Raw genomic sequence first — 26,956 nt, 5'->3', positions numbered from 1 at the left:
GGTGATGGACAAGGAGGCCTGACAGGCTATAGTCCATGGGGTTGCAAAGAGTCAGACATGACTGAATGACTGAACTGAACTGAAGTGAATTCTTTTTCAGATTGTTTTCCATTATGTTATTGTTCCCTGTGCTATACAGTAGAACCTTGTTGTTTATCTATTTTATATATAGCATTGTTTATCTGTTAATCCAAAACTCTTAATTTATCCCTGCCTCCCTTTCACCTTGGGTAAACATAAGTTGGTTTTCTATTTCTGTGAGTCTATTTTTATTTTGTAAATAGGATATTTTGATACCATTTTTTAGATTCATAAATAGTACCATATGATATTTGTCTTTGTCTGACTTACTTCACTTAGTATGATAATTTCTAGGTCTACCCATGTTGCTACAAATGGCATTATTTCATTCTTTTTTATGGCTATGCAATATTCCATTTTATATATGTGTCACATCTTCTTTATCCATTCATCTTTCAACAGACATTTAGGTTACTTCCATGTCTCTGGTATTGTGAAGAGTGCTGCTAAGAATACTGGGGTCCATGTATCTTTTCAGATTAGATCTTTTCCAGGCATATTCCTGTTTGTTTCCATTTAAAGTTAAGGTTCAAAACACACACATGCCTAAGTGGAATTACCACACCTTGAAGAAGTCTCCTGTTCTTAGTTTCACGTTTCTGTCCCTAATACCTTGAAGTATATTTATGGTTTGAAAATCACAACATGAACCTTTTCTTTTCCAAGTTCTTCTATCCTTTAATGCTCAGTAGATCATTCTTAAAGTATGACCAAAGGTCTCTTTATGGAGAATGCAATTATACACATGCCAATTCTTACAAGTAGTACTTTTACTGAAGTTTCTGTTATTTTTAATGCTGTAGTCTTTAAACTATATTTCTTCATATTACTTTAAAGTATTAAAATGATTTAAAGACTTTAATTATACTCTTTATTGTTAAAATTAACTTTATGTTTATGTGTATTGCTATCTCTGGTGAGACCTATCGTAACAAACTGCAAGTCCTTAAAATATAGGTTATATGAGAAATTCAAGACATGTTAGGTGTCCAACTGAATTTTAGTAATGAGGAATAGGTGAAAAAGTTCTTGTCAAAGGGAAGTCAATTTGGCTCCAAGGGGCAAAGTTTTCTGACAGCTTCTGTAAAAAGCAGGTGTTACTGAGTAACAGCTCTGTTGTTTAGTAATTGACCCCAATACCAGTGGAAAGTTGAGAGCATAGATGATATGCAGAGAGTTAACAAGAAGAACCTCAAGAAACTCAAAATGTCCAGGAATCAGGAAAATTTAGAGGCACATAATGGAAGGAATATTGTGTCTGCCTAGCAACCAGTTTTTCCCATTTGGCCAAATAAAGTGTTGTGGGACTAAAATGTACTATATGCCAACTTTGGGATGCAACAAAGAGAGTCAAAACTGGGAAAATTTGCTCAACTACTGGTAAGAATACCTGTAAGTCATTTCATTCTATAGAGTGATATGTGTTAAATATACCAATAAAGCAACTAAGTATAATTTCATTCATTCATACTTTGTTTATTTTTATTTATCTAGTTACCAATGCTTATACCTTGAGAATCCACCTGAGGTACACAGCAATCCACCCATTCATTTATGCAGTATATATAGCATCTACTAAGCATATATTAAGCACCTACTGTAACCTGGTGATGAGGATATAGCCATGAGAAACAAAGCTTCTCATGAAGTTTACGTTCTGGTATCATCAAGATGACTGTATTCTCTGGCTGCAGCCTAGAGAATCAATGATTATAAAAATGGAGTCATCAAGTGCCTAGATTCTGGACCCAGAGCCTGTGTTTAAAAGAATGCTCTGCCACTGACTATGCATGACTTTGGAGTTTCTTAACCATTTGGTACCTCAATTTCTTCATGAATGAGATGAAAATATAATGAGTTAGTACATATACTTACACAGAGATACACACACATGTAAATATATAAATTAATACATATGTTGTTAATGTAAGTCCTCATATTAATGCATGGCACTAAGGAGCACCAGATAACTGTCAGGTATTGTTCTTATTAAGGGAAACTGATCAAAATTTGACTCATGGGTAAATGGTGGTAGTGTTAGTCACTAAATAGTGTCCAACTCTTTGCAGCCCCATGAATGGTAGCCCACAAGGCTCCTCTGTCCATGGGATTTCCCAGACAAGAATACTAGAGTTGGTTGCCATTTCCTTCTCCAAGGCATCTTCCTGACCCAGGGATTGAACCCACATCTCCTGCATTGGCGGGCAGATTCTTTACCACTGAGCCACCAGGGAAGCCCTCACTTATATAAAGGGCAGAGATTAGAGAAATCAAGACAGTAAACTTGATGTGCAATGTACCTCAATGGATTACTGATGCTTGTATTACTTGTTCAAAGAGGATTTAGAAGGCAAGAAACAGCATAATTCAATGGGTAAGCTACCTATTTTGGGCCCTCAATTTCCTCATTCTGCAGAGAAGAGGGGATAAAAGACCTCATTGACAGGGGTAATGTGTTCAAAGTGCTTGGCACCAAGCCTAGTTGAGAGTGAGTGTTTAGGAAACAGGTACTGTTTGCAACTTGATTTTATTGAGCAGACACTATGTTTAGTTTTTGGTGACACTGGAAAAGAAAATGCAGTTGATTTTGTGATTAAGTGTATTTTAGGATGTACCAGCTATTTATCTCAAAATGTATTTGTGATTAACTCTTCATCCCTACCTCTACCTACTCCTCTATCTTTCTTTCCCTTTCTGTTTCACAGAAAAAATTATGACCTCAGCATCCAAAGGAATTCTCCGCCCATTTTTAATTGTCTGCATTATCCTGGCCTGCTTCATGGTGTGTCTGTTCATTTACATCAAGCCCACCAACAGCTGGATCTTCAGCCCGATGGAGTCAGCCAGCTCAGTGCTGAAAATGAAAAATTTCTTCTCCACCAAAACTGGTGATTTTAATGAAACTACTATTCTGATTTGGGTGTGGCCATTTGGGCAGACCTTTGACCTTACATCTTGCCAAGCAATGTTCAACATCCAAGGATGCCATCTCACGACAGACCGTTCTCTGTACAACAAGTCTCACGCAGTTCTGATCCACCACCGAGACATCAGTTGGGATCTGACCAATTTACCTCAGCAGGCGAGGCCACCCTTCCAGAAATGGATTTGGATGAATTTGGAATCACCGACTCACACACCACAGAAGAGTGGCATTGAGCACCTGTTCAACCTGACTCTGACTTATCGCCGTGACTCAGATATCCAAGTGCCTTATGGTTTCTTGACCGTAAGCACAAACCCCTTCGTGTTTGAAGTGCCAAACAAAGAGAAGTTAGTGTGCTGGGTTGTAAGTAACTGGAACCCTGAGCATGCCAGGGTCAAGTATTACAATGAGCTAAGCAAAAGCATTGAAATCCATACCTATGGGCAAGCATTTGGAGAATACGTGACTGATAAAAATTTGATTCCTACCATATCTACTTGCAAATTTTATCTTTCCTTTGAAAACTCAATCCACAAAGATTACATCACAGAAAAGCTCTACAATGCTTTTCTGGCTGGCTCTGTGCCTGTTGTTTTGGGGCCATCTAGGGAAAACTATGAGAATTATATTCCAGCAGATTCATTCATTCATGTGGAAGATTATAACTCTCCCAGTGAGCTAGCTAAGTATCTGAAGGAAGTAGACAAAAACAATAAATTATACCTTAGTTACTTTAACTGGAGGAAAGATTTCACAGTAAATCTTCCTCGATTTTGGGAATCACATGCATGCTTGGCTTGTGACCATGTGAAAAGGCATCAAGAGTATAAATCCGTTGGTAATTTAGAGAAATGGTTTTGGAATTAAAGTTTTCCATCATATACACATTTGACAAATCATTTTGATGAGATATTATCCAGGTTTTAAGGATGAGAAGAGACATGATTCTGCTTTTGTGTCATAATTTATTTGTATCACTCTCTCGGGTGACATGTATATTTTGATGGAGATTTTTAAGAGTGCAGCATCAGCAATCACTCCACTTGGTTTTAAATTATCTTATATATACCTAATTATGTGCCCTGAAAAATAATTCATTATTCTCTATCATTTGTAAACCTCTTTTTTTTTCATGTTTTTGTTGTTATCTCTAATGTAACTGTGATTTGATTGTTGTTCCTAAACTGATCAGTTGTTTCATCCACTTGGTAAATGAAGACACATATCTTCAAGTATGAAATATTTTCATTAAACATTATCATCTCTAGTTCCCAGTTGGCATAATGAAGCAAAGGAAAATCAATTTGTAATTGAATTCTAACCTCTTTGACTTTGAAGTTGAACAATGTATAACTCTCTATTTGATCTGTTTTTCACCTGTTTGATACGTTTGTGAATGCAGAATTATTCATGTAGTGAATAAGCCAGATAGTGGAGCAGAACTGTTCTATTCAGGAAGCTATTAGGCTTCTCGTTTATTTTCATTAAGTTGACTTGCAAATGCAGTCACTTGTTCTCATGATATTAAGCTAAATTACTTAAGTATTTTTAAATATCCAATTTGGGGCAATTTTTGGTGCCTGGGAAATAATCCTAGTAACACTTAAGAAAAGCTAAGATAGTTTTCTTCCTGATCTTAACACTCATTATTATAATAAAACAAATAACCTCATCAAATGACAAGGGAAAAGGGTAAGTGTAGATACAAGTCATGTTTATAAATGGTACATTTATGTACAGTTTCTAACATATCAATTTAAAATATTTTTTTCTAAAGGCCCAATGTCTAAAACATTTTCCCATACCTATGGACATCTAAATTGAATATTTGAGATGTTTGTCCTATTATTTAAAAGAGCCTAAATAAAATTAGGGCTTCCCTGGTGGCTCAGATGGTAAAGAATCTGCCTGCAATGTGGGAGACCTGTGTTTGATCCCTGGGTTGGGAAGATCTCCTGGAGAATGGAAAGGCTACCCACTCCAGTATTCTGGCCTAGAGAATTCCATGGACTGTATAGTCCATGGGGACACAAAGAGTCATACACGACTGAGCAACTTGGCTAAATAAAATTTTCATCAAGGTGTTAAGTATAAAATGTTAAACATAATAAAGTGGGAGTCAATAGGGAACACATGCTAACACAAAATGAGACTTCAATGCATATTTGTTGAGTTAATAAATGGATGACATTTAATGTCATCAGAAAAGCTTTGCTTATTCCAATAAAGTGACAGCTCTAGTCTAGAGTTTCTAACTTGAGATGATGTTTTATATCCATTTTTGTAATTATCCATAAATGGCAATATGACCATCACCCTCAGGGTTTTACAGAACCTGAGTAAACTTTCATTACACTAAGTTTTTAGAGAATTCACCCCTGAACTTGCAGTTGCTGTACAGTGTTTCTCCTCCATACAGTTAAGGGCTGGATATAAGCAGAGAACAGTAAATGTGAAATGATGGGACTCTAGGGATTCTCAAATAAACCATTTCCCAAAAGAATCTTTAATGACTTTATTCCAGTCAGACCAAAAACCCATCAAAAGTGTTAGAATGTACTAATGACATCTATTTGAGTCTGTTTGTGGATTATTCTTATAGTCCTCTATATCAATAGAACTCAAATCCACAATTTTCTACATCAAATGTAAGCTAGACAGAGAGGCAAATTTGGATTCAGAAAGCAGGAGTTTATGTCCAACAATCCAGGCTGCCTTCTGAGGAAAGGAGCTCTCAGTACCACTAGAAGGATTTGAACAGAGGAAAATTACTGCATTGGTTGAAGGACTGTTTGATCTTCAGGTTCATTCCTTTACCCATGATTGAACAGGCTCCTTGTGTCAGGCAAGGCCCTGACCAGAGAAAAGATGAACAAGGTACCATCACTGCCTTAAAGAAACTTACATTAAGTCGAGAGATAAGGAAAACTTCCTTTGAGTCTATGTTTAGGCACATATACTCTGAATGAAATTTATATGAGTCACTGCTGACTTAATGAAAATAAGATAATAAATTTCTCCAACTGATTAGCTATTTGGCCAGTTTATGAGCCACAGACTTTGTTTATTCATTTGACCCAATGGAAGATGCCTGTCATATTATCTCTTATAACTGGATAGCATCCAGAAATGGCATGTCTGTGTAGGTGCCCTCGTAGATAAGGAAAGATTTCCACCCTCATTTATTTCATCATGTTCAAATAGATCAAACATTTATGTTTACATTGTTATCTTTTTGACCTACTAAAAAGTGTAGGGATCTAAAAAGAATGCATTACTAACAAATTTAGAAATATCTACTTTCTTCAAAAGCAGAAAAGCATTCAATAAAAAGCCTTTACTGCCTTGGATGCTCATGATTGCAAAGAACCAAGAAACCTGAGGGCAGTACCCTTATTGTTAACTATGAGTTTGGTCTCTTTCTCAGTCTGAGACTATAATTACATTCTGATAATATGGCTCAAGCTAAGGCAATAATACTAAGTGACTAACTAGCACATCTGTATATTAAAAATCCATTCTCAAGCCTCCAAAGAATAAGTTTTCTTAATTTGAAGTGCCAAAAATGAATGAAAACTTCAGTTCTAGGTCCATTGATCAGTGAGTTTTAGGACTGGAAGTAATTATAGCAATGTTTACAAGCAAATCCCTTCATTCTACTTATGAGGTAACTAGATTCAAAGATAATATTTATTTAAGACATATGTTCACATACTACACACACACACACACACACACACATACACACACACAAACACCCCACAGCTATATTGACATAGCCAAGATTAGAATTTCAGAGTACTATCTCCCTCAGTTTTGTGTTCTTTTTTCATCATATTCTTACCTTATCACTGAAGTACATCTCAATTCTAAAAATGTGACTATCTTATTGGAATTATTATGGGTTTTAAATGTTATACTCTGTGTGGAAGCATTTTGACTTAAAAAATATATACATATGGTCAATACAACATGAAACTTGTTAGCATTCTTTCTGGCTTAAGTATCTTAGGAGTTGAGCAGAAGGAAGTAGGCTTTCACTACATTTTAAGTGAAATGCAACCTTCAAGATGGTGACTATTTCTTTGCTACTTCTTTAATAAATCCTGTGGATTACAATTCTTTTTAAGGTTATCTCATGGTGAAAGATAAAGATTTGGCAAAACTGCTGGTTATAAAAACAAACTTGCCAGGAGGTAAACTGTGAATAAAAAAAAAAAAATAGTCCACTCAAAATGTTTTATTTAAAAATATAAAAATATTTTACTTTCAATTATCTAAATATTTAAATATTATTCACTATAGGCCTTACTAATAAAGAAATATAAATATTAATTATTATGGGCCTTATTAATAAGAACATGTACTTAATTCTCCAAATCCAGGAGTAGGGCATATCTGGAAAAAAAAGACAGTCATAGTTTATGACAGCCATAAATTTGACAATATGAAGTACAAACTGAAAAGAATTATCTAAATAAGAAACCACTATCCACTTAAAAATTATATATTTACTACATAAATTCTGATAATCCCAGAATGTATAGAAATGCCTTCTGTTGTGAGGGCTTAGAAAGCTCAGAGCATTTGAGGTATAAATTAACCAAATATTTAGAAATTATTTGCTGACCCTTTAAATTCCTGTCTTCAGTTGGAGGTTAAATATGGAAAGAATTGGAAACTATACTTTTGAGATCTTTTTGCCTACCTGTTTTCAAACTAGATTCCATGAGTCTTGAGGTAATCATCCATAAAATGTCTTTGTATGACTTAATTACCAAAACAAGGCTTAGATCCTCACATTATGACTTTGTGCTTTATCATATCTTTGAGTGCCCTTAAATTCTGATCTTGTTTAAGGGAATTTCTTACTGCATTAACTATAATCAAGCTGTTAAACACAATAAACTTTAGAATCTAAAAGATAAATCTAGTGCCTAATATACAGGAGGGTCTCAACAAATATTTTTTGAAAGAATAAACAGATTGCATTAGAGACCATGCAAAATATTTTTTTAAATGTGATGAGTTCCAGCTTCTTGGTACCCACCTGAGGTGATATACTTATTTCATTGGTCAGTTTGCTGCCTAAGTGCAAAAGAAAGCCATTTTAAGGTCTTTCTCGTCTTAGTGCATTCTATGACCCCCAAAGAAGTAACAGTGCAAGAAAGATTAAGAACTTGGAACATGTTGAAATTCTATTCAAATATTAACATACTACCTGTTTCTAATAGGAAGAATAATTAATTTTAAGAAGAATATAAAGTGCAAGCAGAATATAAAGCAAGTTTCTCCCAAACTGTGCTTGTGAGAAATATCTTTCTTTCCTCCCTAACTGCACTTTTTTTAACATCACAAACATCAGTCAATTAAGATGGTTTTTTTTTTTCCTGGTGTCTCTCATTTAGAGATTTTATAGCATTTTACAAATGGGTAAGCTCCACTACTACCAAAAGTCTTCTTCCTCTCAGTAATTCATATTGAATGAATTCATATCCACAAGCATTATATAAAGCAGTTTACAGCATAAATGAACCACTCCAATATTCTCGCCTGGAAAATTCCATGGACAGAGGAGCCTTGTGGGCTACAGTCCATGGGGTCGCAAAGAGACACAACTGAGCACACACGCAACGCAACAACAGCAACATAAATGAGACTTTGCCAGCTAAATCAGAACTAGTAATGCTAGGCTGGGTTATTGGTCCTAAAAACTATAATTTGAGAAGACCACTTAACCTCTCTGGACCTTGCTGTCTGTAATGTTCCTTTTAGCTCTGTTACTCTCTCATCTAAGATCTAAATTGATGTTTGTGTGTGTTTGCAAATGCAATTCCAATGACCATCATAAAAAATATTTTAAAGGTAAATATTCCAAGAGAATTGCCTTTTACTTCTCTGAATAGGCATTTAAAGCATAAAACTGATTATTAATCTAATATTTGGAAAGAACCCTAATCCAGTGCTTGAATATAGCAAGTACTCAATTAACTAAGCCTGCTTCTTTAACTCCTTCCTCCTCTTAATTCTCTACCTACTTCCTTTGCAATTCATGTACTCACTATTCCCTGAGACCTTAATTGCCTGCAGAAAAATAACCATATATTGGGCATTATTTTAAAATATTTTAGATTTTTCTATACTATCCACATTCTTATCAGAATAATGTAGAATTTTTACTGATGTGAAAATTTCAGGAAAGCAGTGGACCTGCATAGTCAATTCCCAGGTGATAGTAAAATAGTGGAGCTAATTTGAGTAAGCCAGATTGAATACATCTGGACAATTGAGCTATTTTTTAAACTCATGGCTAATATATATTTGTTCATTTGACTTAAATTAAATATATTTTAAAGAAGAATTTTAAAAGAACCTCTCAAACAGTAGCTGCCTTTGTCAATATTAGTGAAAAGCCTGGTTCCTGGGTCACCTAACTTAGAAAAACCAGAGGTATTTATGAACAATACTGATTCCTAGGCCCAGCTTATGCAATTGGAATCTCTTCATATAAGTTTAAAAAAAAAATGCTTTTAATGCATGTCCTAAGTTAGATTCTTCCACGCTATATTTTGTGAACCATCATAAGACAATGGTTCTCCAACACACATATGTTTCTGGAACTTCATGAGAATCATTTGAAAAAGTGTTAATAATGCAGAGCTTCTGATTCTCTGAGTCTGAGATGGGAGCTGAAATTTGTATTTGTAAAATCTCCCCAGATAGTTCTGATACACTCTCAATTTTGAAGTCTGATTCTTAGCCACCTGTTAAATGGGAAATATTCTATTGCTCAGTTGATAGGAGCTATCACCTTTCTTGAGTTCAAACTGGAATCTTTCAAATATGTCAGTAAAGTATTCATTCCTCTACTTCAAGATCCAAAGCATTGTCTGTGCCTAATTATTCCATGCAGGGTCTCCACAGGTGATGCCACCTCTGAAAGCCACCGTCTACGCCAAAGACATAAGCAATTCTTGGCCTGGAGGAATTAGTAGGATAAGAAAAGGTTGTATATCTTGAAAAAAACCTCTCATTGTCTTTCGGGGTTATAACTTCATGTTTATATTTTACAATGAAAGGACTAGATTATCTGATTACTAAAATTCTTTATAGCCATAAAAATTTAAGCTTCTGTAATCTGCTTATCTGCTATATGTGTTTAAGAGACACATAAAGGATAAGCTTTCCCATATTCCAAAGTCCTTGCTTGATGAATAGAAAGTAATTTGCAATTGGAAAATAGTAGCAAGGTAGAGTACATAAATTTTTTTAATTGAAGTATAGAAAATTGATTTACAATAAGAGATGAGGATTCAATTCCTGGGTTGCATTCAATTCCTGGATGAGGGCATGGCAACCCACTCCAGTATTCTTGCCTGGAGAATCCCATGGACAGAGGAGCCTGGTGGGCTACAGTCCATAGGGTCACAGAGTCGGACATGACTGAAGCAACATAACATACATGCATACATAGAGTAGATGATGTACAGTATAGTGGTTCAACATTTTTATAGACTTATGCCATTTAAAGTTACATTATAAAATAACGGCTATCTTTTCTTATGATGTACACAATAAACAACAAGTTTATATTGTACAGTATGTGGATTTTTGATGACCACAGATTTAGAGTTGAATCTTAGCTCTTCCATTCACTATATGCAAGTTAAATTACTTCTCTTAGCCTCAGATTTTGCATGTGGAGGTAACATGCATGTGGAGGTAACATATTCCTGATGGTTTTTTGTGTGTGTGTGTGAGGACAAATGAAATGTTATTTAAGTGACTATACAAGGTGTCCAATGAATATGGTTTGGGTGACTCAGCAGTAAAGAAACTGCCTGCAGTGCCGGGGACACTGGTTCAATCCCTGGGTTGAGAAGATCTCCTAGAGAAGGGAATGGCAATCAACTCCAATATTCTTGTCTGAAAAGTTCCATGGAGAGAGGAGCCTGGTGAGCTACAGTCAGATAGAATCAGATATGACTTAGTGACTAAACTACCACCACCACTATAAAGAAAGGTCATTGTGGGGAATCCAAAATTATTTCCACAATCTCATTTCTGAGACTCTGAAAACACTAAGAAGACAGTGTATAAGAATCATTGCAAATTTAAAGAAGCCACAGGAATAATCTTTAGGAGAGGTGTAACAAATATAGTGTGGAAGCGTGCATTCACATCTTCTGTAATGCATGGGGTGTGGGAAGCTGACAGTCATCGTATATTGGTATGATTTGCATTACTAAACATATACATCATTTCTTAAAATCATTGGAACCCAAAGCAGACCTAGTTTTCTCTCCATACTTACGAACAATCAATAAGTTAATAGTCAATTTTGCTGGTATGGCTCAATCAGTTAATGGAATATCAGGAAGATTCTCAGAGATCATTATCTGGTAAGGAAAGGGGCCTAGAAATATTCAACAACTTGACTTAATCGCTCATTTCAGTTGTCCAGGAGTTTAGCCACAGAACTAGTTATGATACAAGTTAGGAAAGAGAATTAAGTCTTCTTTTCATAAAGTTTTTAAAAAATGCTAAAAGATTCTTTTAAAATATTAGGGTATACATTCAATAAGCAGGAATATATTTGTTTAGTGGTGCAGAAATAAAATAATTCTTAACCAGAGTGTGCTTAAGACTCCTCTAATTGCTAGTTTCATAATAAAAAGAGTTTTGACATGAATAATCTCAGTTGTTTGTGTGCACAATTTCTAAGTTATACTATAAGAACACAAAAACTTAGACTTAAGGAAAAACTTTAATGTGTAAAAAAAATGATATTCAGAATAGTATTTTTAAGTAGTTTCTAGTTGCATTGCTTTAAAAAATATTAGAAACATTTATCATTTCAGATACAACAGAAAATTTCAAAAACTGAATTAAGTCATTTTTCTGAGTTCTCTGGCAACCAATTTGTTGAACTAAGTGTATATATAAAATATGTTGTAATATATTCATCTAAAATTTTGAATCTCATTGTGAAAAACGTAAGTTTTATCTGAAATATTTTAAAAGCTATTTCTACACAGAGGTACATTAACAGTGGTTGCTTTCTACACATGACTGCATTCCATTTTGATTAATGAGAGTGCAGGAGATGGAAAAGCAGGCTCGGCAGAAACAGTACCCAGACTAAATTAACAACCCAGTACTACTCATTATGCAAGAAATATGTGCCAGAGTTACAACAGTGCATCCCCTGACCTCAGATGGGCCTCATTAGCCACCTTTGGTCCCTCAGATGAGACAATCCTGAAGATGCCATCCTCATCCAAGACAATTTTGCTGCAAGAGAGCTCACTATCATCCAATGTAGGATACATGTCTCCAGGGACTGTAATAAGATCAGGCCTTTCTTTACTGGTTTTCAAAAGCCCTTGAGCAAATTGAGAATATCTGGTTGTCTGTATAAAACCAGGAGCAGTGCACTTCTTAGATAACAGATGACATATCTCACATATTTTACATATTTTTAACATAATGAATCCATGGACAAAGAACATCAAGAAAACAAAACAAAAAGTCTCTTTTAGTTTGTAGATGCTCTACACTCAAATCAATAAAATCTCTTGCCCTGGAAGATTAGCAAATTATGTGGAATCCATTGGAAATAGAGACGGGGGGAGGGTGGGGGACTGTGAAAACAGCAACATGTCTTTTTACTCTTAAAATAAAAAATTTAATCTCTAGAGCAATCAGAGAATTCTTTTTTTTTTTTTTTTTTTTAAGGTTAGGTTCAGTAGGAGTCAAGGTTAGTGGAGTCATTGTAAATTTTTTCTATAAATCTTGTGTCAGATAAAAGTAAGAAGTAATGCTTCCTAAAGGAAATGCAGCTGGTCAAAATTATTTGAATGGAATTATTGAGATTTACCATCTTCATTGTAATACTGTGATTTATTCTGAATCCAAAACAACTTGTGTATAGTGTTTTTAAAGGGAAAAAATAAAGAGCTGGCAAGTCTGCAGGTAGACTGAAGTTCACAAAGCTCAGGAATGAGAAAAATGATGACAAGAAACAAGGAAAGGAATAGTGAATCAGAACTCAAACTCTAGTTGACACAATCTATTGCATAATTCACTAGCTTTTCTGAGCCACAGATTTCTCATCTGTTAACTGATTTCAGTGGACTTTACATTATCATCCTCTGAGAAGCTCTTACAAATTTTAATTTTTTGGTTAGACATCCTGATTTAATTAGCCTGGCACAGGACATGAGCTGTAATATATTCATCTAGAATTTTTCTTCTTTTCTCCCTGCTCCCCTCCTTGTGGTCACGTGGATGGTCAGTGAGCCATAGGGAAAAAAGTTGACAGGCAATAACTAAAGAGCTGCTAAAGAAGAAAGCAACAAAAGAGATGTACAGGTGAAGAATAGGGATTCTATATACTTTCTCTTACCTAATATCCTCAAGAACACACATAAAAAGTCACCCATATCTTTTTATTTTAATGTAGGTTAAGTGTAACTTTGAATAAAATGACATATACTCAAGTAAGGACGATCAAACTATCATGCTGAAACAAAATGTGCCAATTCTAGCCAATACGTGACTTGTAAGGGTCAGTAATCCACAAACTATTTGGATGGTAATTGTGTATTTTATTCATGTAATGTGATTTTGCACTATTGTATTGTCATATTTAAACAGACTCAAAAACACCCTGAAACCTAAATGCCAAATGTACAGTTTACAGGTTCATGTTATTTCTGATAAGGATTTAATTGCATTGTGCTAATAGTTGTTTAAGGCTCTTAACTTTCTGTATGTGTATTATTGCCATGCAAACCCAATAGGGTTGTTGTAAGCACACTAATTGATCATGTGAATTTTGTAGATAAAATCATACATTGATCAGAAATCACTTTTGTACTTATTTTTTTGTAGAGTATTTTTCCACACTTGAAAAAAACATGATTATTTTATATCAAACATCAGCTTTTCTTTAAAATCTTATTTTAGTAGCCAGTGCATGCTTGAAACTAGATGTGCTAGAAATTATATGACAATATTAAGGTTCTGTTATATTGGGTGAAAAATGCATGCCGTTAGTGAATCACACAACTTTGGGGAGATTCACACTGACAGCTCATCCACAGGCTTCATCTCATTCCGTGTGCATGATTCACATTCTTTCAAAAGTCCTTTTTAAACTTTAGAAGTGAAAATGTTACTCTTGGTGTGAATGAGCCCATAGACAATGCTACTTTGCTTATTTTCTAACTTTGCAGTGTATTGTGGTAAATTCCACTCTTCCCAATTTTCTTCTTGGAGTTTCTTGTTGGCAATAAAATACAACAAAATCACTTGTTGGCAAATGATACAATTTACTGTATAGCATTTTCCTATTATAAAGCATGAAAAAAAATTCATCTCAATTCATTCCATACTATGAACACAATATTCTGGCAGCTTTTTCTACAATCAAGAATGGTATGTCTTTTTTTTTTTGACACTGCCAAAATCAGTACTACTGCCAGTGGGGTTATTTAAAAAAAAAAAAAAACTTGAGGCCTGATCTGCACAACACTAAACTGGGCAATAACACAGAACATCCGGGCAGTGTGGACAGCCAATCAGTGTAACTGGTAGGAGGAAAAAAGATAAACCCAATCTTTTCCTCAGTAACTTGGGTAAAGAAAAAATGTGAATTTGGGCTGCAAGACAAAGTCTCTGCATGCTGATAATTTGCAATAGTCCATGTGAGCAGAAAGTACTCCATTCAGCAAAGTCTTATTTTTATTTTTGCTTTTGTGTTCTTTTTTCAGAAAATATGCTTTTTGAAAGGCTTAATTCCAAACTGATCATAAATGTGGACCAACAACCAGCACCCACACCCAATGAAATTAGTTATTCACCATAATATGGTAAGGCTAGAACATAGCACTTGGTGACTTAAACATCAAGGTAACATTTATACTGTTGGAAGGTACTTTCACTGCTATGTTATTAAAACAGTGGGGATCCTATTTATACATTTATTTATTTATTTACAGACATTTGGTTCATTCAGGTTATTTTAACAGCTTCAGTGAAGTTAATATAGTGGTATGAAAACCTGACTCTAGCTACTATTCCAAGTGAAAATCTTGCTACTGAGTCTTGCTACATCTTGGAGTCAAGCAGTAATCCAAATAATGAGTAACAAGTCCCAGCAATGTGGAGGCCAACTTCCCGGACCAGGATGTTGTATGTTTATGACATTTAGCAAACATTAATCTGGGCTCTTAGTTTGCTACCATACTGTCCCCTATATTGATTCAACCTGTAAATAGCATAACACATTATGGCAGCTAAGCAAATATGTTAATAAGCCATGAGAGGCAAAATGCCATTGAAGATCTGTATATTCAGCTATTTGGAGAACTTGTGTTTTCCACAAATTAAACTGGAGATGTCATTTGAGATTTTCTTCCCTTAAAAATGCCATTATAATTTGGATTCCTTGCCATTGATGTATTTCTGGGCTTATAAATATATGATGTAATTGCTATAGTTATAATTTTGTGAAATTTTGTTTACCAATTAATAGTGACTTCAATCTGTGCTATGATCCCCAGGCAGAAATAAATGTATAAAAGATTTGAGCCTGTATATGTAAGCAGAAATCTCTTCAATCATATTTCCTATATTCAGTGTAAGTACTTCACTGATTTATCACTAGAATTATTCCTTGGATATGTAAATAACGATGTTCTATTCAGGCCTAATGAACTCTGTACTGTGAATATTTAAAATAAAAAGAATTCAATTTAAGTGTGCAATACTTACTGCTGGTTATTTATAATGCTCACATTCAAAATCATTCATTCGAGGAAATTTCTTTCCACTTACATTAACATCTAGATTCCCTGAATACACTGAAATAAAATTTAAAAGCTAAATAAATCTTACAGCTTATACATTCATTAAAAATACCAAATCAAAAAATGACGTGAACCTCAACAGTACTCTACAGGGTGAGTAGATCTTGTGTGAGTTTGGATGCCTGCATGTATATCTCGATGTGTGGGTCTGTGTTTTGTGTGCTCATGTGTATATTTGTATATCTCTGCTGTGTGTGGGGAGGAGGGAGTGTTTTTTTTCTTTCTCTTGGTTTCTTACTTCTTTCTTGTCTTTGGGCAGATAGTATATTTCAGCAAACATGGAGGGAAATCAAAACTCCTCAGTCCAAACTTTACAACTTGGATTCAACCACATACAGGTATTAACTGGCCATTCTTACTTAGGTTAGCTATCCCTTCTCCAGGTAGGCAAGCACTCAGAGATAAAAAGTAATTCATCTGGGCAGACATCCCATGAGTGGATACTGCACCAAATACGTCTATAACAATCCTCCCAAAATCTCTGAAACAGACCCTATAGTGATCCCAAGTAGTTCTTGTAAATTCTGTGGTCAAATATAAATGATAATAGTAGTAAATATATATCAAAGGCTTTCAATAATCCAGGCAATATTCTAAGTACCTGATATGTTTTTTCATTTAATCTTTATAGCACTCTACCAGTTCTAACAATACCTCTATTTTTCCCAGCCAAAAAGTTGGGACACTCACCCAAGTTGACACATTTGCAAAGGGATAGACTTGAAATTTGAGGCCAAGCAATTAATCCCAGGTTTCAATGCTTAACCACTAAGTTCTACTGGTTAGAAACAATGGGTTAAAAGAGGCTGAAGCAATGATTGGCTGATTGATCTTAAAGAATTCCTTACTAACCTTAATGTGTTGCTGTGAATTATGAATTTTCCAGATCAGGATAGAGCATAAAGTTTCCAAAGTTTCCTTTGGAAAATGTAAATCAACTTCTTATTTTCAGGGAATAACTGAAAGCAATAGACCATTCTTTGGAGAATGTTCCTATAACTTGTTTTGTTCTGGGTTAATAAAATAATACACAGGAAGCAAATGAACCATAAGGAAAATTGAGCAAAAATTAAGTGCATTTATTTTTAGTTTAATATCAATTGGTATAGAACTATCTTCCTACAGGTCCTAAAATTAATGAAAATGTCAATATGGATAGACAAAACTGAATTGTGTGATACAACAAAACAAATTTTAATTAAAAAAAAATCAGTTGTAAAGAAAAAGAACAGCTCATTTTCAGATAAACAAATGAAAGCAAAATGTTAACTAGCAAGCAGCCCATGTATATGTCATAATGCTTCAAGAAATTATATGTTCAAAGAAACAGGTACTTTTAGGAAGCATATAATTTCATTAAATTCTTTACTGATAAATTTATAGTAACTTCAAAATGGAAGCTAAGGAAGCAATTTCTTTCTATATGAAAGAAGATCACTATCTTCTTTCACAAAACAGTGATTTATTCATTCAACAAACATTGATTTAGTGCCTCCTGGATGCAGGAACCTTTTGTATTTTAGAGGAGGACAGATAAGTAAGACACAAATTCTTCTCTTTTATATTCCATAATTTATCCTCAGATAACCCATACCCTTAGGAGAGAAACTGCATTCAGAGGAGGGAGAAATGAACAGAAGAAAATGAAGAAAGGCTACAGAAAAGAATGTCATTTAATGTGGACAGGTGGGTCTTAGGAAGAGCAGGACATGAATGACAGGAAAGGGAACTGAGTGATATGGACAGAGTACATGTGAAGTACAGAGAAAAAAAAACATAATTTAGTTTAATTACAGTCTTGTGTCTCCCAGGGGAGGTGTAAGCAGTGAGATACGCAGGTTTTTCTGGAAACCGGAATAGAACTTGCCTACCCTAGGACAGAACCTACCATGAAAATGAGGCAATGTGATGATTATCTGTGGAGCCTGGAAGACTTGTCCAGATTTTAGTAGCTGTAACTCCTCACCAGGAGTGATTATGCTCCTGAGGAGTCATTTGGCAAATAAGGAGATTTTTTTTTTTTTTTAGCTTTTAGTATATTCTTTTTTTTTTTCAGTTTATTTATTTTAATTGGAGGTTAATTACTTTAAAATATTGTAGTGGTTTTGCCATACACTGACATGAATCCACCATGGGTGTACATGCGTTCCCCATCCTGACCCTCCCTCCCAGCTCCCTCCCCAACCCATCTCTCAGGGTCATCCCAGTGCACCAGCCCTGAGCACCCTGTCTCATCAATCGAACCTGGACTGGCGATCTGTTTCATATATGATAATACACATGTTTCAATGCTATTCTCTCAAATCATCCCACCGTCGCCTTCTCCCACAGAGTCCAAAACACTGTTCTATACATCCGTGTCTCTTTTGCTGTCTCACATACAGGGTCATCGTTACCATCTTTCTAAATTCCATATATATGTGTTAGTATACTGTATTGGTGTTTTCCTTTCTGACTTACTTCACTCTGTATAATAGGCTCCAGTTTCATCCACCTCATTAGAACTGACTCAAATGTATTCTTTTTAATGGCTGAATAATACTCCATCGTGTATATGTACCACAGCTTTCTTATCCATTCTTCTGCTGATGAACATCTAGGTTGCTTCCATGTCCTGGCTATTATAAACAGTGCTGCGATGAACATTGGGGTACACGTGTCTCTTTCAATTCTGATTTCCTCGATGTGTATGCCCAGCAGTGGGATTGCTGGGTCATATGACATAAAGTTCTATTTCCAGTTTTTTAAGGAATCTCCACAGTGTTCTCCATAGTGGCTATACTAGTTTGCATTCCCACCAACAGTGTGAGAGGGTTCCCTTTTCTTCACAGCCTCTCCAGCATTTATCGTTTGTAGACTTTTGGATCGCAGCCATTCTGACTGGTGTGAAATGGTACCTCATTGTGGTTGTGATTTGCATTTCTCTGATAATGAGTGATGTTGAGCATCTTTTCATGTGTTTGTTAGCCATCTGTATGTCTTCTTTGGAGAAATATCTGTTTAGTTCTTTGGCCCATTTTTTGATTGGGTCGTTTATTTTTCTGAAATTGAGCTGCAAGAGCTGCTTGTATATTTTTGAGATTAATTCTTTGTCAGTTGCTTCATTCGCTATTATTTTCTCCCATTCTGAAGGCTGTCTTTTCACCTTGCTTATAGTTTCCCTTGTTGTGCAAAAGCTTTTTATTTTAATTAAGTCCCATTTGTTTATTTTTGCTTTTATTTCCATTACTCTGGGAGGTGGGTCATAGAGGATCCTGCTGTGATATATGTCAGAAAGTATTTTGCCTGTTTTCCTCTAGGAGTTTTATAGTTTCTGGTCTTACGTTTAGATCTTTAATCCATTTTGAGTTTATTTTTGTGTATGGTGTTAGAAAGTGTTCTAGTTTCATTCTTTTACAAGTGGTTGACCAGTTTTCCCAGCACCACTTGTTAAAGAGATTGTCTTTTCTCCATTTTATATTCTTGCCTCCTTTGTCAAAGATAAGGTGTCCGTAGGTGTGTGGATTTATCTCTGGGCTTTCTATTTTGTTCCATTGATCTATATTTCTGTCTTTGTGCCAGTACCACACTGTCTTGATGACTGTAGCTTGGTAGTAGAGCCTGAAGTCAGGCAGGTTGATTCCTCCAGTTCCATTCTTCTTTCTCAAAATTGCTTTGGGCTATTCCAGGTTTCTTGAATTTCCATACGAATTGTGAAATTATTTGTTCTAGTTCTGTGAAAAAATACAGTTGGTAGCTTGATAGGGATTGCATTGAGTCTATAGATTGCTTTGGGTAGTATACTCATTTTCACGATATTGATTCTTCTGATCCATGAACATGGTATATTTCTCCATCTATATGTGTCCTCTTTGATTTCTTTCATCAGTGTTTTATAGTTTTCTATATGTAAGTCTTCTGTTTCTTTAGGTAAATATATAAGTTAAATAAGCAAGGTGACAATATACAGCCTTGATGCACTCCTTTTCCTATTTGGAACCAGACTGTTGTTCCATGTCCAGTTTTAACTGTTGCTTCCTGACCTGCATATAGGTTTCTCAAGAGGCAGGTCAAGTGGTCTGGTATTCCCATCTCTTTCACAATTTTCCACAGTTTATTGTGACCCACACAGTCAAAGGCTTTGGCATAGTCAATAAAGCAGAAATAGACGTTTTTCTGGAACTCCCTTGCTTGTCCATAATCCAGCAGATGTTGGCAATCTGATCTCTGGTTCCTCTTCCTTTTCTAAAACCAGCTTGAACATCTGGAAGTTCACGGTTCACATATTGCTGAAGCCTGGCTTGCATAATTTTGAGCATTACTTTATTAGCATGTGAGATGAGTGCAATTGTGTGGTAGTTTGAGCATTCTTTGGCATTGCCTTTCTTTGGGATTGGAATGAAAACTGACCTTTTCCAGTCCTGTGGCCACTGCTAAGTTTTCCAAATTTGCTGGCATATTGAGTGCAGCACTTTCACAGCATCATCTTTCAGGATTTGAAATAGCTCAACTGGAATTCTATCACCTCCACTAGCTTTGTTCATAATGATGCTTTCTAAGGCCCACTTGGCTTCACATTCCAGAATGTCTGGCTCTAGGTGAGTGATCACACCATCGTGATTATCTTAGTCATGATGATCTTTTTGTACAGTTCTTCTCTGTATTCTTGCCACCTCTTAATATCTTCTGCTTCTGTTAGGTCCATATCATTTCTGTCCTTTATCAAGCCCATCTTTGCATGAAATGTTCCCTTGGTATCTCTAATTTTCTTGAAGAGATCTCTAGTCTTATCCATTCTATTATTTTCCTCTATTTCTTTGCATTGATCGCTGAGGAAGGCTTTCTTATCTCTTGCTATTCTTTGGAACTCTGCATTCAGATGCTTATATCTTTTCTTTTCTCCTTTGCTTTCCGCTTCTCTTCTTTTCACAGCTATTTGTAAGGCCAATAAAGTATACTAACACATATATGGAGAAGGAAATGGCACCCCACTTCAGTACTCTGGAAAATCCCAGGGGCGGAGGAGCCTGGTAGGCTGCAGTCCGTGGGGTCGCTAAGAGTCGCTAAGACTGAGGGACTTCACTTTCACTTTTCACTTTCATGCATTGGAGAAGGAAATGGCAACCCACTCCAGTGTTCTTGCCTAGAGAATCCCAGGGACGGGGGAGCCTGGTGGGCTGCTGTCTATGGGGTCACACAGAGTTGGACACAACTGAAGTGACTTAGCTGCAGCAGCAGCAACACATATATATGGAATTTAGAAAGATGGTAACGATGACCCTATGCGAGACAGCAAAAGAGACACAGATGTATAGAACAGTGTTTTGGACTCTGTGGGAGAAGGCGACAGTGGGATGATTTGAGAGAACAGCATTGAAACATGTATATTATCATATGTGAAACAGATTGCCAGTCCAGGTTCGATTGATGAGACAGGATGCTCAGGGCTGGTGCACTGGTATGACCCTGAGAGATGGATTGGGGAGAGAGCTGGGAGGGAGGGTCAGGATGGGGAACGCATGTACACCCATGGTGGATTCATGTCAGTGTATGGCAAAAACCATTACAATATTGTAAAGTAATTAGCTTCCAATTAAAATAAATAAATGTATATTAAAAAATTACAATGAGATATCACCTTACACCTGTCTGAATGGCTGTCATTAATAAGAACACAAATAATACAAAGAACACAAATAACAAATGTTGATGAGGATACAGAATAAAGGAAACCCTTGTACACAGTTGGTGGGAATGTAAATTTGTGCAGCCACTGTGGAAAACAGTATGAGGTTTTTAAAAAAAACTAAAAATAGAACTATCATATGATTCAGCAATTCTACTCCTGGTTATATATCTTTTAAAAATCCCACTAGTTTAAAAAGGTACATGTGCCCCAATGTTCATAGCAGCATTATTTACACTCACCAAGATATGAAAGCAACCTAAGTCCATCAACAGATGAATGGAAAAGAAGATGTGGGATATATATATACACACACACACACATACATACATGTGTAACAGAATACTACTTGGTCATTAAAAGGAACAAAATTTTACTATTTGGGGCAACATGCTTGGACTTGGAGGGCATTAGGCTGTGAAATAAGTCAGACAAAGACAAATACTATGTGATATCACTTTTTTGTGGAATCTGAAAAATACAGCAAACTAGTGAGTATAACTAAAAAAGAAGTAGACTCATATATAGAGAACAGTATAGTGGTTCAGTGGAGGGAAGGGGCAATATAAGGGTGAGAGAGTGCGAGATACAAATTGTTGGGTGTAAAATAGGCTCAAGGACATATTGTATAACATGGGAAGTATAGCCAATATTTTATAATAACTGTAAATGTAAAGTAATCTTTTAAAAATATATAAAAATTTTTAAACATTAAAAAAGGAAATCATATATATATATATATATATATGTATATTTTTAAAGGGGGGTAGGGACAGCAATCTAGCCAGTAATCAAATCCCTATGTGCTCTCCACAGTCTGGAACACCCAGAGAGGTTCACAGAGTTACATAAAGAGAAAAGGGAGGAAGGAGATAGAGGTGACCAGGAGGGGAAGAGAGGGTGTCAAAAGAAGAGAGACAGATCTTGCCAGTAATCAGTTCCCTAAATGTTCTCCACAGCCCAGGATACCCAAAGAGATTCACAAAGTTGGGTAGAGAAGAGAAGGGTGAAGGAGGAGATAGAGGTGACCTAGGGGAGAAAAAGGAGTGTCAAAAGGGCGAGAGGGCAATCAAGCCAGTAATTACACTCCTAAGTAAAAATAAGTACTGAAGATTGGATTCTTAAAGGTACAAAATTGATAGCAAATACCAAAAAGTGAAGATTAAAAATATAGAGTAGAGGTTAGATTCTCAAAAATACAATATTAAAAAAAATCACAAAAATTATAAATATATATATATATATGAATTTGCTTTAAAAATCGGGGGTTTTTGGGGCAAGGTAATAGTAGGTTATACAAATGAAAATTAAACAAGTAATAAAGGATGTAAAAATAATTTTTTTTTAATTTTAAAAAGTATTATAATAAAAATATATCTAGGAATTTATCTGGAGCTATTGCAGGCAGTGTGGGGTCAGTTTAATTTCAGATAGTTCCTTGTTCCAGCTTATACTTCTCAGGGTCTATAGGCCCCTTCCAGTGTAGTTGGTGCTAACTACAGAGTTTTAATCTGTTGCACCTGTCACTTCCAAAGTGATGCACCCTTGTTTATTTTGGCTTCTTCTGTTTGCAAGTCTCTTCAGTGTCTAATTTCCGCCCTGACTCAAGGAGGCGAAGGTGGTCACTTGCTGTGAAAAGAAGAGAAGTGAAAAGCAAAGGAGAAAAGGAAAGATATTAACATCTGAATGGAGAGTTCCAAAGAATAGCAAGAAGAGATAAGGAAGCCTTCCTCAGCAATCAATCCAAAGAAATAGAGGAAAACAACAGAATGGGAAAGACTAGAGATCTCTTCAAGAAAATCAGAGATAGCAAGGGAACATTTCATGCAAAGATGGGCTCGATAAAGGACAGAAAAGGTATGGGCCTAACAGAAGCAGAAGATATTAAGAAGAGATGGCAAGAATACACAGAAGAACTATATAAAAAAAGATCTTCATGACCCAGATAATCACGATGGTGTGATCACTCACCTAGAGCCAGACATTCTGGAATGTGAAGTCAAGTGGGCCTTAGAAAGCATCACTACAAACAAAGCTAGTGGAGGTGATAGAATTCCAGTTGAGCTATTCCAAATCCTGAAAGATGATGCTGTGAAAGTGCTGCACTCAATATGCCAGCAAATTTGGAAAACTCAGCAGTGGCCACAAACTGGAAAAGGTCAGTTTTCATTCCAATCCCTAAGAAAGGCAATGCCAAAGAATGCTCAAACTACCGCACAATTGCACTCATCTCATACGCTAGTAAAGTAATGCTCAAAATTCTGCAAGCCAGGCTTCAGCAATATGTGAACTGTGAACTTCCAGATGTTCAAGCTGGTTTTAGAAAAGGAAGAGGAACAAGAGATCAAATTGCCAACATCCGCTGGATCATGGAAAAAGCAAGAGTTCCAGAAAAGCATCTATTTCTGCTTTATTGACTATGCCAAAGCCTTTGACTGTGTGGATCACAATAAACTGTGGAAAATTCTGAAAGAGATGGGAATACCAGACCACCTGATCTGCCTCTTGAGAAATGTGTATGCAGGTCAGGAAGCAACAGTTAGAACTGGACATGGAACAACAGACTGGTTCCAAATAGGAAGGGGAGTACATCAAGGCTGTATATTGTCACCCTGTTTATTTAACTTATATGCAGAGTACATCGTGAGAAACGCTGGACTGGAAGAAACACAAGCTGGAATCAAGATTGCCTGGAGAAATATCAATCACCTCAGATATGCAGATGACACCACCCTTATGGCAGAAAGTGAAGAGGAACTCAAAAGCCTCTTGATGAAAGTGAAAGTGGAGAGTGAAAAAGTTGGCTTAAAGCTCAACATTCAGAAAACGAAGATCATGGCATCTGGTCCCATCACTTCATGGGAAATAGATGGGGAAACAGTGTAAACAGTGTCAGACTTTATTTTGGGGGGCTCCAAAATCACTGCAGATGGTGACTGCAGCCATGAAATTAAAAGATGCTTACTCCTTGGAAGGAAAGTTATGACCAACCTAGATAGCATATTCAAAAGCAGAGACATTACTTTGCCAACAAAGGTCCGTCTAGTCAGGGCTATGGTTTTTCCTGTGGTCATGTATGGATGTGAGAGTTGGACTTTGAAGAAGGCTGAGCACCGAAGAATTGATGCTTTTGAACTGTTTTGCTGGAGAAGACTCTTGAGAGTCCCTTGGACTGCAAAGAGATCCAACCAGTCCATTCTGAAGGAGATCAGCCCTGGGATTTCTTTGGAAGGAATGATGCTAAAGCTGAAACTCCAGTACTTTGGCCACCTCATGCGAAGAGTTGACTCATTGGAAAAGACTCTGATGCTGGGAGGGATTGGGGGAAGGAGGAGAAGGGGACAACAAAGGATGAGATGGCTGGATGGCATCACTGACTCAATGGACGTGAGTCTGAGTGAACTCCGGGAGTTGGTGATGGACAGGGAGGCCTGGCATGCTGCGATTCATGGGGTCGCAAAGAGTCGGACACGACTGATCTGATCTGATCTGTTCAGTAGAGCTGTGGGGAGGGAGGAACACTGCAAACAAATATCACCGGCATGTGTGGGGAGTGCTCGCAGTGTCTGGGCCATGCTGGGTTTGCCCTGGCTCATGGCATGTGTGCTTTCCCAGTCTACACTGCTCAGGCTCCTGGTTGCTCTGCAGGGGAACTGTCTAAAGTGGGCCCTGGGTTGCATGCACTTCCCAGGTGTGAGCTGCTCATGTTCAGGTTCTGGGGTACGCCACAAATGTGCAGACTCGGGTGGGCCTATGTTTTGTGCCCTTCCCAGGTCTGAGCAGCTCAGGTGACCAGGTACTTGGCAAATGCACACTCCCCAGACGGGGCGGGGCACCTTACCTCCCGGGTCCCAGCCCCTTTCCCAGGTGCGCAGCAGGAGCGCCATCTCAGGTGTGCCATGTGTCTCCTCTGGGGAGCTGATCTCTGGTTGCAACCCTCCCGGCAGATGTCAACCGTCCAGGATCCCAGGAAAACTTGGTTAGCAACTGGGAGCCTGCTCACAGTTTGGTAGAGGATGCCGTCTCTGGGGCCCAGGTTGCCCCTTTCTGCTTCTGGCTGTTGCCTGACTGCCTCCCTGCCTCCAGCGGGGGATGGGCCAGTCCGCAGCTGACTAGCTCTCCTCTGGTGTTTGCTCAGTCCTTTGTTCTGTGAGCAGGCCCAGAAGTGCCTTAGGTTAGAGCTTTTCCCAGGAAAGTTCTCTCTCTCTCTTTTTTCTCTCTCTGGCTATCCCACAGTTTGGGTTGCTATCTCACATTAGCCTCCTCAGATTGTCCTCAGGGCATTCAGGCCCGGTCCCTAACCTAAGCAATGCAGCCCACGCCTCCCTGTTCAGCCCCCACTTGCTGGTGGCAGATGCGAGCGTCTAGGCAACTTCTTCACTAGGAGTTGCAGTTAGGCACATAATCTGTGGGTTTTATTTATTTGTTTATTTTTCCTCCCAGTTATGTTGCCCTCTGAGATTCCAAAACTCCCCACAGACCCACCAGTGAGAGGGTTTCCTGGTAATTGGAAACTTCTCCTCTTTTAGACTCCCTCCACGGGATGGGTCTCTGTCCCTAACTCTTTTGTCTCTCTTTTTATCTTTCATATTTTGTCCTACCTCCTTTCGAAGACAATGGGCTGCCTTTCTGGGTGCCCGGTGTCCTCTGCCAGTGTTCAGAAGTTGTTTTGTGGAATTTGCTCAGCGTTCAAATGATCTTTCGATGAATTTGTGGGGGAGAAATTGGTCCCCCTGTCCTATTCCTCCACCATCTCAGGACTGCCCAAGAGACATTTTTAATTGTCACAATTATTTTAATGTTGGATAGAGTATAGTAATAATTTAAGAATTTTTATGTAATACTACATTTACCATTTAAGACAGTGACATTATAGCCATAACAAACTGCTTATTGACATTTCAAAGGGAAAATATTATTAGTCAGTGAGCTAAATATTTCAGAAAAACTCTTCCAATGAGCATAACTAGGAAAAGATGAGTGAAACATAAGAAATTATCTTCCAAAAGTTATCAAAGAGTTGGGTGGTAAGGAATTAAAATGCCAAGACCCTGGAAAAGACGTGCATCCAGAGATTTTTAAAAGAACATTGGGAGCATTTTTCCCTGGGGCATTATCCAATTATAAATTGATCACTACCAAAAGCCGTAGTAGTGTTAGTTGCCCAGGCATGTCTGACTCTTTGCAGACCCAGGGACTGTAGCCCAGCAGGCTTCTCTGTCTATGGGATTCTCTAGGCAAGAATACTAGAGTGTATTGCCATTCCCTTCTCCAGAGGCTCTTCTCGGGATCGAACCTCAGTCTCCTCCATTGTAGGCAGATTCTTTACCATCTGAGCTACCAAAACCAAGCTACTTCTTATTGTATACATTTTAACATCATCACAAGTCTTGAGTGAGTTGGACACGA

At 37.0% G+C, this 26,956-nt stretch overlaps 1 protein-coding gene across 1 annotated transcript in view; it reads left to right on the top strand.

Moving 5' to 3' along the window:
* Positions 1 to 15,772, top strand: part of FUT9 (fucosyltransferase 9) — a 253,852-nt gene extending 238,080 nt beyond the window's left edge. Inside the window, exon 3 of the mRNA XM_086317681.1 lies at positions 2,787 to 15,772. Within this exon, the coding sequence (XP_086173807.1) occupies positions 2,795 to 3,874 (1,080 nt within the window). The 5' untranslated portion in view covers positions 2,787 to 2,794 and the 3' untranslated portion in view covers positions 3,875 to 15,772. The remainder of the gene's footprint in view (positions 1 to 2,786) is intronic.
* The last annotated feature ends 11,184 nt before the right edge of the window (positions 15,773 to 26,956 follow it).

This window comes from Bos grunniens, chromosome 9, assembly GCF_055505025.1.
Source record: "Bos grunniens cultivar Pamir isolate PY7600 chromosome 9, Bosgru_T2T1.0, whole genome shotgun sequence".
NCBI lineage: Eukaryota > Metazoa > Chordata > Mammalia > Artiodactyla > Bovidae > Bos > Bos grunniens.
Note: the sequence above shows the minus strand (reverse complement) of the source record. Positions and strands in the feature narration are given on the sequence as shown.